Here is a 15417-nt window from a genome sequence, read left to right as displayed (position 1 = left end):
CATGACAAAGAAACAGAGTTGCGTTCCTTTTGCTATTCAGTATATTTTTAACAAATAAATCCATTTAAATTGGACATGAGGCCAGGAGAAGTGACAAAAATCAGAACCTAAACCTTAGTAGATCGAGACTTGGTTCATATAGGGCTTCAGTACTGAAGGTACGTAGGGCTGAGCAGTAGGAAGGGAAATGCAATTCAGAGACTGCGAGACAGATTACATCTAGACAAACCTCTTCATTTCACATTGCATCAGTGTCGGAGTATAGTTTTATGCAAGTTTTAGGTTTAAACTGCAATCAGTAGTTTTCAGGCTGTAAGAATTAATTATAAGTAGGTGAAGGTGTACCGTGAGCGTATGCTATACGGCAGTGAAGAAGTTAAGTTTCGATTAATTCTAGGTTCCCTGGTAACGTATCTGTTCAAAATCTCGCGTACCTGTCACAATCCAACTTAAAACGTAAACTAGCTTTTTCTACACAACATTGGTAAGCTAAACGCTAGTTTAGTTATTCTGCAGGCTTTCAGCGTCTTCGAAAAACAGTTTTTATTAACATCCACCAGATACACCTAAACACACAGTATTTGATGTCAGTGGTAAACACTCTTTGGAGGAAAGAGCTAGTGAGTGAATTAGTTTTACGCCACAGTCAGCAATATTCCAGCTATATGACTGCGGTCTGTAAATAACCGAGTCTGGACCAGACAATCCAGTGATCAACAGCATGAGCATCGATCTGCGCAATCGGGAACCAATGACATGACTGTGTCAGCCAAGTCAACGAGCCCGACCACCCGATCCCGCCATTCGCCTCTTACAACAAGCATAGTCGCCTTTTATGGCAGGCATAGGTTGCTGAAGGCCTATTCTATCCCGGATCTTCTCGGGTCCTTTGGAGGAAAGACATGTTTTACGCTTTTATATTTTACACGGAGCTAGCGTACAGCATATAGGACAGTAAGCTAACTCAAGCTGATTACAGATGCAATTTTAGACAGAGTATATCTTATTAAAAGGTGTTCTGCGGCAACGTTTGATACATTTGGCCTACTTAGACTATAAACAAAGAAAAGTATGTTATATGAAAAGCGACTATGCCGGGTATTTTATGGGTCTGTTTAAAGTGTCAGACGATAGAGCTACATAGACTCATGGTATTTGCGCCTATTGGTAGTGAATGAATTATAAGTGCCCGAATGGCAACTCTTTGGGCTCTCATCGGAACAGAACTGTACAAGCTATAGGAAATGATATTTGTGGAGGAGCGGTCCCTGAAGATACACGATTGAAGCATGTAGGAGAAGATCCGTGTTGTGTTATTATTTCTGAGACTACTTCTCATATATCTACAACTGTACGCTAGATATTCTCCTCTCACGGAGATGCATGGGCTTCACACATTTTGCCAGTGTGAAAAGGAGTATCGTATCATTCTGACAGGGGACGAGGGCATAGCCTAGTGGCTAAAGCGTTCGCTCGTTACACCGAAGGTCCGGGTTCGATACTCCCTATGAGCACAATGTGTGAGGTCTATTTTTGGTGTCCTCCGCCGTGATGTTGCTGGAATATTGTTAAAAGCGGTGTAAAACCAAAGTCACTCACTCAATTGTCCTGGAAGGCAGAGAATACTGAAGACATGGGTCCCCACATAGTAACAATGTGAAGCCCATTTCTGGTTTTCCCCACCATAATATTAGTGGAATATTGCCATAAGCGAGTAAAATCATAATCAATCACACGTAAAGCTCTGAAAGCTAAATCACTCTCAACTCCCCTCCATGTGAATCTGACTCGTCGAAGTGTATCTATCTGGTATACCAGTCAAAGCGGCGATAGACCCAGGTCACCCGCACTCTCACTTTACTACTGAACATTGCTATCTGTGTTATCAAGAAATAAATGCCATTTGATAATCCGGCCACTATAGGTGGGACGATGTTTGGACATTACACGTAGTGTCCAGTATATTTATATAGGTCTCAACCCGTCGCCGGTCTAATCATTATACCTGAACATCATGGAGAAAGAACCTCTCCTGAAGGAGTGCGGGGCGATACCGTCCATTCCGCCATACATGTCTTGCATACCGACCGGTACATCATGTATACAGACCGCTACACCTTGTATACAGACCGCTACACCCTGTATACAGACCGCTACACCTTGTATACAGACCGCTACACCTTGTATACAGAACATAAATGCTACATCGTGTACCAACGATCATGGCGACGTTCCGTGTGTGAGGAACGATCCTGCTGACCAGACTTCCAGTACAACCAGTAAAACGTGTGAAAAGAATGAAACAAAATACGGCACGCTCCTGCTTGTGAATATTGTGACCTGTCTGTGGACAATAGCTCTGAACCTACACTCTCCAGTACTCACTCAGTACCTGTACATGAGGGTCAAGGACGACGTGTACCCTAACGGTACGGAACCGGAGAAACACAACGTCACCTGCTTCCAGAACAGTTCAACCGAAGGCTTCAAGCTGCAGGAGAAAGCCCAGCAGGTAACGAACGCAATGCAGATGGAGTTTACCTTGACCAAGTCTGGATGTGAGCTCGTGGTGACTTTTATTCTTGGATCCTTTTCGGATTTTATAGGAAGAAGGGTTCTGTTTGTTGTTCCATCGGCTGGTTACCTAATCAAAGATTCCATTCTAACCGCAATAATTTATTGGGACTTGGATCTGAGGTTTTATTACGTTGGTGAAATGTTGGAGGGAGTTACTGGCGGGTCGTCTCTGTTCAAGCTGGCCTGCTACACGTGTGTCTCAGACAATACACCAGCTAAAGGGGTCAGGACTCTGGGGATGATAGCAGTCGATGTTACAATTGCAGTAGCACAGGCATCCATTTCATCAGTGACCGGCGTCTTCATCGAGAATACAGGATTCTTTTACCCGTCCTTGGCATCAGCGTTGATGTCCGTGGTTGTTATGGTAACAATCATGTGTATTTTGTCTGATAATGTTAAACGAAGAGGAGCTTCCTGTAGAAACCTTTTGACAGGTTTCAAAAATGTCTTTTCGTCCTACTTTACAGAAGGTTCGAAGAGAAGGAAGGTGTTGTTTTGGCTTGGCATTGTAACCTATTTTACGTATTTTGTCATCACGAGCACCGGCAATGTTAAGACGCTGTGGCAGCTCAATTACCCCTTGTGTTGGAGTCCCGAGATGATAGGTTACTACAGCATGGCAAGCACGATGTTCCAACAAGTGCTCTCCATTCCCTTAGCCAGGCTGCTCCAAAGCTGCGTCAGAGATCCGGTCATCGCTGTATGGAGCTGTGTCGTCACCATGGCGTCTAACGTGCTGCAGGCGTTCTCCTACACCAATTGGATGATGTACGGTGTTGCCATCGTTGGATGTCTTTCGGTCTCAATAGGAGGGATACTCCGGTCAGTGTTGTCACAGATGACGGCTCCAGATCGCCAGGGATCTTTTCTGGCAAGCCTGTCGGTTATGTCAATTGTCAGCGTTCTTCTTGGAGAACCCATGTTTAGCTATATCTACAGGTACACCGTGGTGAGCATGCGCGGTGCAGTGTTCCTGACTTGTGCAGGGGGCAATCTACTTTGTGCGATATTACTCACGATATTAGCAGTGTTATCGAATATTTACTTCAAAGTGGAAGTGACGTCAACTGAAACCCAAACCCGGAGGTAAAAGAGCATTTACGCCCTAAGCACATGCACTTTTAGTTTATTGTTTTAAGTTAACGCCAAATTCAGTAAAAGTCGGTCTGTAAAATCCGAGTCTTGAATAGGCGATTCAGTGATCAACAACATGAGCATACAACTACGCACCTGTAACAAGATGACTTGTGTCAATCCAGTCAGCGAGCCTCTTACGACAGGCATGGGTTGTCGAAAACCGCCGCCATGTCGCTGGGATATTGCTGAGTGCGGCGTTACAAACCAAACAAAACAAAGAAAATCCGTTTCAATTCAGGAGGAATTTTTGTTTCTCTCAAAATTATGTCTATGCAGGCACTGAGTGTTAATCTACAAACAACACTGCATGATCCACTTGCCCTCTGACTGCGCCGTAGGGCTCGCATATATCAGTCTGAAGATCCAACTCTTTAGGGATTTCAAAAGTGGATTAGCTGATATGGTAGGCTGGCGGCAATGTCACTGCCGTTTATCACTTATTCAAGTTGTTGCTCTCTAGTGTTTGCACGTGTAAATGGTTTTCTAAAAAATGCGACTTGACACGGGTTCTAGTTAAAATACTTTTGATTTTAGTACCAGAATGAAACTTTGTAGCCTCGGTTGTTTTTGTGAAGAACCGTGGTCCTTGTTCTAAGATTAATCTCCAAAAGACGCTGGGTGTTATTCTTGGGTTAGCATACAGTACAGTCGATGATGCTCGAGATGAAGGGATGAGAAACTTTGTCATTTCGGACTTCCAACCAATACGAAGCTGACACATAATCACATGACCGAAAAAAACCCCAAACTCTCCACCAGCCAACTCACCCACTCACGCACACCCTGACAGCCCAAGCCTTGAGGGGCGATGGGGTAGCTTAGATGTTAGAGCGTTCGCTCGTCACCCAGAAGGTTTGGGTTTCATTCCCCACATGAGTACTATGTGTTAAGCTCATCTCTAGTGTCCCCAGCCATCATATTACCGGAACATGGCCAAAACAATTCCCTCACTCCAAGCGTTGATCAGCATTCGAAGCGTCGATAAAATGACGCCGGTGATGAGCGTTCTCCATCATGAACGTATACTGTGGACAAAATAAGTTAGGGATATTGGTATTTTTATGTTGATATTTCACCAGTGTGTCAAGTAATAAATATACCATTGTGTTCATAATTTCAAAACCTCTAACATACATCATACCCGGAACTATAAGTCCCGTATAGTTGGTTTCGTTTACGTTTCATTCTTGCAATAGTCTCTTACTGACTGGCGATAATAACTCTAGCTTTTGTAGAATATGAAATATTTAGAAATACCGTACCTTTGCAATATTAGGCAGGAGCCTTTCGGTGTAAACTGAATTACAAATTTAACATATCTTACATATGGGAGTACACTTTCTTAGTAAAGTACTTTTGTTGAGCTCCATACGGGATTCGAACCCGCACCCTCAGATTCAGGCACCAAATCGCCAGAATACTGTATTCCCAAATATAACATATGTTATTTCGCCACTCTCTAAATGACGTTGGTAATCTTTGTTCAATCATAAATTACGAACATATGTGTCATGCAGCCAAGATGTCATGGCTATACCACGTGGATAGTCGTTGCCAGACAAAACGATGGTCGATGTTATGAACAAAGTCAGCTTTGTGACATCAACGGATTTGGGGACTTGTGTTCACGACGGTTATACACACATACACATATACGCATATCTCACTAAGGAACTGTTATCAGTCTGCCTCGAGTTCATTTCCACTGAGTCACAGTGTATATAATTAGATATATAGATAACTGCCCTGTCACTGTGGGACATTCACCGTAAACCATTGCCTGCTTAGTACGTGCAACGTGCTGGTTCCCCATAGTCCCTGGTTCCCCAAGTTCCCCATATCGCTCGAACTGAAGACATAACGTAAATACCACATTTAACAGCAAAACATGATATCGTTTATTGTGTAACTCACTAAAACCACATCTATAAAAAAAAACGGCTGATTAAAATAAGTGAGTATGAATCTGACGAAACAGTGATTGACATCATGAGCACCTCTTTATGCAATCAAGTCAGAGACCCTGTAAACTCGATCCTACTAGTCGCTTCTCACGACAAGCTTACATTACTGAAGACCCATTCTGTCCCAGATCTTCACTGGGCTGCAAAATGTAGATGTCTATAGGCCTCAGAGACTTGTACGGGTACAAATACGGACCCGTGAAGGTCCCGGGGTAGGATAGGCCTTCAGCTACCCATGCTTGCCATCAAAGGCGACTATGCTTGTCGTAAGAGGCGAATAACGGGATCGGGTGGTCAGGTTCGCCGACTTGGTCGACACATGTCATCGGTTCCCGATTGCGCAGATCGATGGTCATGTTGTTGATCGCTGAATTGTCTGGTTCAAACTCGATTATTTACAGACCGCCTCCATATAGGTGGAATATCGCTGAGTGCGGCGTAAAACTAAACTCACTCACTCACTCACAAATACATGTACTATGACCTGGCCCTTTTTACTGCATTTTTGCACTACTGGTCTGCCCGGGGATGGTTTAGCAGTTATACTATTCAAAACTAGTAGGGGATATTGAATTTACCAGATTGATCACGTGATGAAGCCAAGGAGGAAACACATGAAGAGAGATTAAGGGAAATGTGACAATTTGTTCCTTTCCTTTGGAAATGTTACATCTCTATGGGCACTATTACATTTCCTCACATGCATTGGCACTGGCTTGTGGTATGCTTGCAAAATAAGATATCCCCAACCTTTTTTATGGTATATACTGCTTAGTGAGGCGTAAAACAACATTAATATATTACATGCTAAATTTTGCATTCGGATTGGTCAGCTAACGATATCAAATAAACTTTCGACAATGACCAGAGGTGGTCGAATCACAGATTAAGCTCTGTTCAGATGCCCCGTAGTGTAATCATTACAATCTTGTGAATATTTATAATGTGCACAAATCAACACCCACCAGTATTCTGAAAAAGCTACATTCGCAAGCCTTTCAGTTGGTGAACTATATTTCCATTCTGAGCTCACTGAGAGTCCTACAACCCAACTGCCAATTAGATGACAGAGAATTGTAACCTACCGGGTACCCATTTGCAGTCGGGTGAACTCTGGTATTTTCTCTTGTAAACGCAGACGCCCCAAGTGTGTCAGTATCGGACAGGATCGAAGCGTTGAAACACTAGACACCAACTGGAGGGTAATTTTAAACACTGTCCCCAATACTGTTTACCAGGTGCATTTTGGGTTATGTACGGTAACAAATTTGATAAATACACCGCTTTCAATTCAATAGCCCCTTAATCAAACATCCTTGTGTCGAAGTTCAAGGGTTCCATGTACTTTCTTCGAGGTAACCGGATTGTGTGGGGCGTGATGTACTGCACCCTCACAAACACAAGCGATCACAAACGTACACTTTCAGACGTTCGACATAAGCAAATAATAATACATTTGTATCATAAACACAGAGAAAAAAACCATATTGGCCTCCCACCCCTACCCAATATTAGAATGTCATGTGTATTTAATAATGAAAGACAGCGACAGCTTCTTTAGTGTAAAACTATCGCTGTTGTTTGGTCAGTTTGCGTCCATAACGGTAGTGAAATTTAAAATGCACAACACAACCAAATATCCCCGTGCGTCCCAACCAGCATGATTTTTTTTCCAAATGCACATTGATCATGCACGATAATTACACTATTTTGGTGGGATATTCTCCTATGGTTTTTCACACAGCAGGAATGTCCTCGAATGCCATTCCATGCCTTGGAAGACAAAATGGTTATCGTTACAGTGTAATTAGCAGGCTAGTCAGAAAACATGACCAGACTCAAGTGAATAAGCAGGGGACAAGCTTTATTTCGCGACTCATCAAAGTTCGACACGACTGACTGTCTTGAATTTCAGTTTCTATTCAGCTGATCTGTAATGAAATCATTATAACCTTGTGAATATTTATAACGCGCACAAATCAACACCCAGTAGTATTCTATGAAAACTACATTCCAAAGCTTTTCAGCTGGTGAATATTGCTGGATATAATTGCTGGAGTCATGAGTCAGATTTTCAGGACCAAAATCCACTGTCATACGAAACATTTACATCAGCACGAAACTAAAGGTACCAAGGTACAAACATTAAGGCAAAAAACGCAATTTTCGAAAAAAAGGAAATCTCATAAAAGTAAGCGTACATCTTTGTATCTTCCATTCAAAAACTTGACAAGCAAGAATAGCGTTTCTCTTGCTGGTCAGTATACAACAGATACAGTGCAAGATATTTTAAGTCGGCCAGATCTTTCAGATGTAACCTTGATCGATGACTTAAAGTATGCATTATGATTGAAGTCTGCAGTATTCATTACAATAATTGTATGGGAAGTCTCGTGGCGTCATTATGGTTGAATCAACAACACTTCGTACATGTTACTTCCAAGCTATGAGTTAGTGAGTGAGTTTAGTTTTACGCCGCTTCTAGCAATAGCCCAGAAATATAACGGAAGGGACAACAGGAATGGGATTCACACATTGTAGCAATGTGGGGAATCGAACCCGAGTATTCGGCGAGACGATCGATCGCTTTAACCACCAGGATCACTGCCTCACTCACAACTGATCCCTGAAGTTCAACGTTCTGAAAATATACGATTCAGCAATCTCACTCAGTAGTTCATTCGCTATCCTGAATGTGCCTTCTTGCTGCCGATGGCACACTGTCCACTTCCGGTATTTGCGGACTAGATGATGGCGTCACTATACTAAAGGACAACATGGCGAAAACGACGACAGTGACTGTCGACAGAAAATGGCCGCCCGCCGACGCCAGGAAGGCAGCCCCACGCATCACTATCACTGTAGATCTGTAGATAAGACTGAACAATGGTTCTCCTAAGACTTTGCTGACGATTGAAGTGACAGATAAACTCGCCATGAGAGATCCCTGGCGATCTGGAGCCGTCATCTGTGACAACACTGACCGGAGTATCCCTCCTATTGAGATCGAAAGACATCCAACGATGGCAACACCGTACATCATCCAATTGGTGTAGGAGAACGCCTGCAGCACGTTAGACGCCATGGTGACGACACAGCTCCATACAGCGATGACCGGATCTCTGACGCAGCTTTGGAGCAGCCTGGCTAAGGGAATGGAGAGCACTTGTTGGAACATCGTGCTTGCCATGCTGTAGTAACCTATCATCTCGGGACTCCAACACAAGGGGTAATTGAGCTGCCACAAATTTCCAATGTCCCCAGTACTGCTACTGAGTGTGGATATGAAATAAGCAATGATGGCCAACCAGAACACAACCTTCCTTCTCTTCGAACCTTCTGTGAAGAAAGGTGAAAATACATTTTTGAAACCTGCCAAAAGGTTTCTACAGGAGGCTCCTCTTCGTTTAACATTATCAGACAAAATACACATGATCGTTACCATAACAACCACGGTCATCAACGCTGATGTCAAGGACGGGTAAAAGAATCCCGTATTCTGGATGAAGATACCGGTCACTGATGAAATGGCTGCCTCGGTAACTGCAATGGTGACATCGACTGCTATCATCCCCAGAGTCCTGACCCCTTTAGCTGGTGTATTGTCCGAGACACACGTGTAGCAGGCCAGTTTGAACAGAGACAACCCGCCAGTAACTCCCTCCAATATTTCACCACCATAGTAAAACCTCAAATCCAAGCGCCAATAAATGATTGCGGTTAGAATGGAATTTTTCATAAAGTATCCCACCGTTGGCACCATAAAAAGAACCCGTCTTCCGACATAATCTGAGAAGGACCCCAGTATGAGAATGACGACGAGCTCACACCCTGATTTGGATGTTGAGAACTGCATCTGCATTGCGTTCGTAATCTGCTGGGCTTTCTCCTGCAGCTTGAAGCCTTCGGTTGAACTGTTCTGGAAGCAGGTGACGTTGTGTTTCTCCGGTTCCGTACCGTTAGGGTACACGTCGTCCTTGACCCTCATGTACAGGTACTGTGTAACCACTGGCGAGTGGAGTCGTTCTGCAACCGTCCACAGGCAGAGCACGATGTTTACAAGCAGGAGTGTACCGTATCTTGTTTTAGTTGGAACCTTTGGAACAGACTCATTCCTTGGACGTGTTTTGGCTGGATGGTCCTTTTGTAAGAGAGGCTCTTTCTCCATTGCTTTGTCCACGGTATTCAGTCCTGTAACGTATATTTTGTCAGGTATGTTGGTTATCTATGTGTGTCACATTCAAGGTAACAGTCCATAAATGTTATCAAATGTTATGCCCTGTATGTATCGGTAGATAATGAAAGGGAAATACTATGTCGGTGAGTGAGTGAGTGAGTGAGTGAGTCTCAGGCAAGCAATGTAAACTGGCGTACAAAAGAAAGTACAAAACTGTTTTTGTTATGCTTTTAAAGAAAAATCCCAAAGATTCAAAGCGGACATTTTCAAAAGTGTTATGTTTGTGTCAGTATGTAATTTTGCAAAAATACCTCTACATACAAGTGCAGATGGCCTTAACTGTATGACATTATGTCACACGAAATATTTGGGGTTCATTTATGTGTTCGTTCTCTGATGGTAGCGATGCATAACCACTAAACTCTTCCATTTGACTCAAGTCAGCCACTTAGGAGTTTTGGGTTACAAGGAAATACACGACCTGCTGTAATATTGTATCACAATCTCACGCATATCAATAACCCTACACGCAACAAACCCAAGTAAGAGAATTCTACATATTTATTTGACAAACAGGTTTCGGGCTCCAGTGAGTAATATAAACGATAAAATCCCCTCTTTAGAATGGTTCATCGTTCATTGGCTGTCTGTCATGTTCATACCGCCAGTCAGATCCGACGCTTTGTTTCTTTTTTTCTGTTTTTTCTTTGCAAGGGAACTTTCGTGGTGTAGTCAGTAATGTGATTGTGTGAAGCAGGAAGTTCATTCGTGGTTAGCTTTGGTTCTTTGTTTTGACCTTTCAGTATCCAGATGAGCGACACGACCTGTGGTTAAAGCGTTCAGCTCGTCCAGTTGCAGACAACCCGGAAGTAAGGATTCCGGTTAGAGATGGTCTTCAGTAAACCATGCTTGCCGTAAGAGGTGACTTACGGTTTGGGGTGGTCCACCTCACTCATTTAGTTGAAAAACATGTCACCGCATCCAAATAAATTGTGTAGAAAGATGCTCATGCTGTTGATCACTGAATTGTCTGGTCCCGACTCGATTATAAACATGCCGCCGCCATATAGTTTGCATATTGCTGAATGCGGCTTTTAACTAAACTCACTCACTCACTCCAGTGCAGATGATCAACACAAAATACGTTGTACACATGTATCGGATGTTTGAGTTATATAGACAATAAGTCTTCGATATAGGGTAATCAAAGGTACATCTTTACGTGGCTGGCCCAACAGGTCTAGGCAAAACATGTCAGATCAACTATAAAAACACCTGGACATTGCGAAAATGCCCATCCCAACATTCCACACTCAACAATGTAGTCTCCTTGAAACTTTTTTTCTCTCTGAGCGGCAATTGTCACTGTATGGATAGACCCTGATGTGAATCAATTTGTGTTTCTAAACAAATGACACGGCAGTGAAATCGTAAGAAAGCATTCTTACCGAATTCACTCTCATTACTCAAACATGGATTTCGTAAACTTAATCAGTGAGGTTCATACTGACCTAAACCGGCCTTCTATACCTCGATTTGAGTGTACTTAAACTGAAGGGTGTGGTTTGTTTGTCGCACAGCACCTGATCCACATTATTTTGTCTACTGCCGAGCGGCAACATGAAGTTAGAAACGGATTCGGAATTCGGGATTAGTGATTCGAATCCCCAATGTGGAAAAAAAATATTCAGATTCGGGATTCAAATGCCGAAACCCGAATGTGAAGAAAACTCAAACTTGAGGTTCAAATAGGCAGTTTAGTTTTTTATGTTTTAAGATACCCAGGCTCACAAAGAGCACCTAGTACATTAGAAGGGATTTGAATCCCGAATATGAAAAAGAATATTCAAATTGGGGATTCGAATCCCTAGTCTCGAATCCGTTTGTAACTTCATGTTGATCTTCCAAGCACTCCCAGCAATGATAAAGACCAAAAAGAAGCAGATTTTCCCAGGTTCTGGGAGTCGCCCATCCTGCTAGGACTCCTTTTCAGTTGAATTTACAGCGTCCGCTCGTCACGCCGAAGCCACGGTTCGCTTCCCCACAGGTCTACAATGTGTGAAGCCCAATTCTGGTATCGTTACAGCCATCAATATGGTCTTGCAAATTCGTTCACAGTGACACAGGCTAGGGTGTGAGAACTGTTTATTGGTCGAGCAAAACTGATGACAAACTGACACCCTGCAACAATGAATGGAAAAAATAAGAGTACAATTCTCACAAGGTGACTCAAGCTGACATACTCTCACAAGGTGACATATAAAAGCAACACTTTACACAGTCATAAGTGATACAAATATAAACATAGCACATCATAATCATTGCAGTTTCAGTTGCTCATACAATACAAATATGACATTATCACATGCCTGATATTATACTTAATTAATTGGAATGCCATAAACAAATATGTATAATTATATGTATACTAGGTACTCTATAAGTAGATATAAACATGTATACTCTATGATTCCCACGGGGGTGTTGTCCTGGCGTCTGACCAATAATATCTGGTATCGACCTGTTCATGATATAAAACATACCATGAATACTATTTACATATCTATATATTTCATATACACCATTATCAGTTCACTGATAAACAATACAATCTACTACCACATCAACAAAAAACCACACCACACATATGATCAAATATGGCCTTTGTCATACACATTCACTCAACTCATACACACACACACACAGAGTATATGTGACATGTTGAGACATAATATTAATCTGACATAGATATGTTTACATGTAGCACTTTATACATTACAATAGCATAAAATACATAATGATTACTAACCCTTTTAATACACTTTTCGGAGAGTCTGTATGATCCAAATGTCCATGTGCAAGTGATAAGAAAAATGCATGTGGAAACAAAGGGTTGGGATGTAGGACACCTAATTCAAAACCAGCCAATGACTGAAATATCCAAGCTTACACTTTGATTGCTAGCTGTACTACCCGACAGTGAAATGGACTTACCCAATGAAATAACTTAACAAAAGAAATGAGCGTTAATGATATTACTTTACTTACAACTGCTGAAATATCTTACGCAGCCTGAAATGAGAGATTTAATTATTATAAATCAGTAATGCTGACTGGTTCATATACCTGAAATTGATACACCAAATGGTAATTAATTACTGTATTGCCTGAAATATACAAATGACATTATTTTGAGCATACTAAAGTAAAACAGCTGAATGATAAAACATAATCGCTATATACACAACTCTACCACAGTATCCATGGCCGTGATACTGCTGAACTATTTATTGCTAAAAGCAGCATAAAGACATGCTAACTCTCATTCTAGTACTGTTCTATTACGAGGTCCAAAAGCCACACACTTGCCCACAAACGCAGACTAGACACCTTCTACAAAGTCCCCGGAGGTGCGGAAGTCACCCACTTGCCCACTAACGCAGTCTAGTGCACTTGCCCACTAACGCAGTCTAGACACCTTCTAGGAAGTCCTGGGAGGTGCGGAAGTCATGCACTTGCAAACTAACGCAGTCTAGACAACTTCTAGAAAGTCCCCGAAGGTGCGGAAGTCATGCACTTGCGCACTAACGCAGTCTAGACACCTTCTAGAAAGTCCCGGGAGGTGCAGAAGTCATGCACTTGCCCACTAACGCAGTCTAGACACCTTTTAGAAAGTTCCGGGAGGTGCGGAAGTCATGCACTTGCCCACTAACGCAGTGTAGACACCTTCTAGATAGTCCCGGGAGGTGCGGAAGTCATGCACTTGCCCACTAACGCAGTCTAGACACCTTTTAGAAAGTTCCGGGAGGTGCGGAAGTCATGCACTTGCCCACTAACGCAGTGTAGACACCTTCTAGATAGTCCCGGGAGGTGCGGAAGTCATGCACTTGCCCACTAACGCAGTCTAGACAACTTCTAGAAAGTCCCAGGAGGTGCGGAAGTGATGCACTTGCCCACTAACGCAGTCTAGTGCACTTGCCCACTAACGCAGTCTAGACACCTTCTAGGAAGTCCCGGGAAGTGCGGAAGCCATGTGGTGAAGGCGTCCGCTCGTCATGCCGAAGACCCGGGTTCGATTCCCACATTGGTACAGTGTGTGAAGCCCAATTCTAGTGTTCCCCGCCGGAACTGGAATGCTGGAATGTTGCTGTACAATCAGCTTCAAACCATATTCAGAGATTCAAGACAATTCCTTTCCACGTTGATAAATCTAGAGCTGTTCTGAAGTCCACACTGATCAACTGTATGTCTTGATCTCAAAAGTATCACGATTGTCGTAAATTCAACTCCACTGTTTACATTTGGTAATAAAACTGCATTCTTAACAACTTGTTATCGTCAAATCACAATGCTACGAATTTCTACTGTATCTTAAAGCAGCCTATACAAGACATGTACTATCAAAATGGCAGTTTATTATTCATAATCGGTTCTTATCTGCGGCTTAGACACACCTCTCCCTAAAGTCGGAAGCCATGTAGAAATTATTCGCTAAGACGCTGGGGATCGGTTTCTGGATGTGTGCTTGTAGACCTCTGTAGGAGCATCTCTTCTTACGACAATCAATGCACGTGACGAGGACCACTCCCAACAAAAGACAAGAGTAGTTTCCCTTTCTTGAAGGGCGATACCTCAGTCATGGCGACCAAAGGATTCAGAAGAGCTATTCGCGTTCGTCTAGATTTCCTTTGTGAACCTTTTAGCAGCCATGTGAGATACATTACCCTTGACGTTGAACTCTTAGAATAGATATAGATGTCCAACACTTCCACTCGGATCCCCAAAAGAAGAAAACAAAGACACATCATTTGAACAAACCAGGGAAAAGAATGTAAACACCAAAACATAAATAATAAATAAAAAAGCAAAGCAGAAAAAGTATACCCCCTTCCTCTAACCCCCCCCCCCCCCCCCCCCTTAACTCTTGCCCAAACACAGAAACTCAAAAGACATTTTGCTGACTAATAGCTAGTGTTCAGAATGTTACAAGACAAATTTTCATTACATATAGTCTGGTTCATAATTATTGGGAATTTTTCTTCTTACTTTGAGCTATCCTAACACCTCAACTGATTCACTGATACTTAAAACTAAGTAATGGTATAAGGGAGGTAACTCATCTTGGCCTACTGAGTATAGTACAATTAGAGTTACCTCCCCTGAATTTGTAGCAGACGTCATTTTCCTCAGCACTGTCAACAATGTCTGCTGAAGATAAAAGAAGGTTGATTTTTGAGTTGTGTAATCAAGGAATTGATGATGTAAATACATTGGCAGAGAGAACAGGAACTCCTCTTTCTACTGTGTATAGGATTAGGAAGAATTTTAAAGAGGGAAAGGATTTTGGGCACCAGAAAGGAGCAGGGAGACCCAGAAAATTGGACTTCTCAGATCGCGTCCGGCTGGGAATTTTAGAGTCTAAAAAGCAAAGGGCAAGCATCTCCAACATCAGGTATGAAATGATAGAAAGGGGATCAACAGTTGTATCAAAATCTACAGTTAGAAGAAATTTGATTGATCTTGGATGGGAGAAAAAGACTGGAATTCCTTCTCCTCTCA

At 42.5% G+C, this 15417-nt stretch overlaps 2 protein-coding genes across 2 annotated transcripts; one reads left to right on the top strand and one right to left on the bottom strand.

Moving 5' to 3' along the window:
• Window positions 1-2014: 2014 nt before the first annotated feature.
• LOC137280816 (lysosomal proton-coupled steroid conjugate and bile acid symporter SLC46A3-like) lies at window positions 2015-3670 on the top strand. Its single transcript, XM_067812018.1, has one exon. It carries the CDS (start codon window positions 2015-2017, stop codon window positions 3668-3670), a length of 1656 nt encoding a protein of 551 aa, XP_067668119.1.
• A 3858-nt stretch (window positions 3671-7528) lies between these two features.
• LOC137282305 (lysosomal proton-coupled steroid conjugate and bile acid symporter SLC46A3-like) lies at window positions 7529-9900 on the bottom strand. Its single transcript, XM_067814046.1, has one exon. The coding sequence runs from the start codon at window positions 9847-9849 to the stop codon at window positions 8359-8361; it is 1491 nt and encodes a 496-aa protein (XP_067670147.1). The 5' UTR covers window positions 9850-9900; the 3' UTR covers window positions 7529-8358.
• Between the last annotated feature and the right edge of the window lie 5517 nt (window positions 9901-15417).

Source organism: Haliotis asinina, chromosome 4 (genome assembly GCF_037392515.1).
Source record: "Haliotis asinina isolate JCU_RB_2024 chromosome 4, JCU_Hal_asi_v2, whole genome shotgun sequence".
In the NCBI taxonomy this organism is placed as follows: Eukaryota; Metazoa; Mollusca; class Gastropoda; order Lepetellida; family Haliotidae; genus Haliotis; species Haliotis asinina.
Note: the sequence above shows the minus strand (reverse complement) of the source record. Positions and strands in the feature narration are given on the sequence as shown.

Coding starts and splice junctions, on each gene's coding strand:
- LOC137282305 (XM_067814046.1), bottom strand. CDS start 9,849: ATGGAGAAAGAGCCTCTCTTACAAAAGGACCATCCAGCCAAAACACGT.
- LOC137280816 (XM_067812018.1), top strand. CDS start 2,015: ATGGAGAAAGAACCTCTCCTGAAGGAGTGCGGGGCGATACCGTCCATT.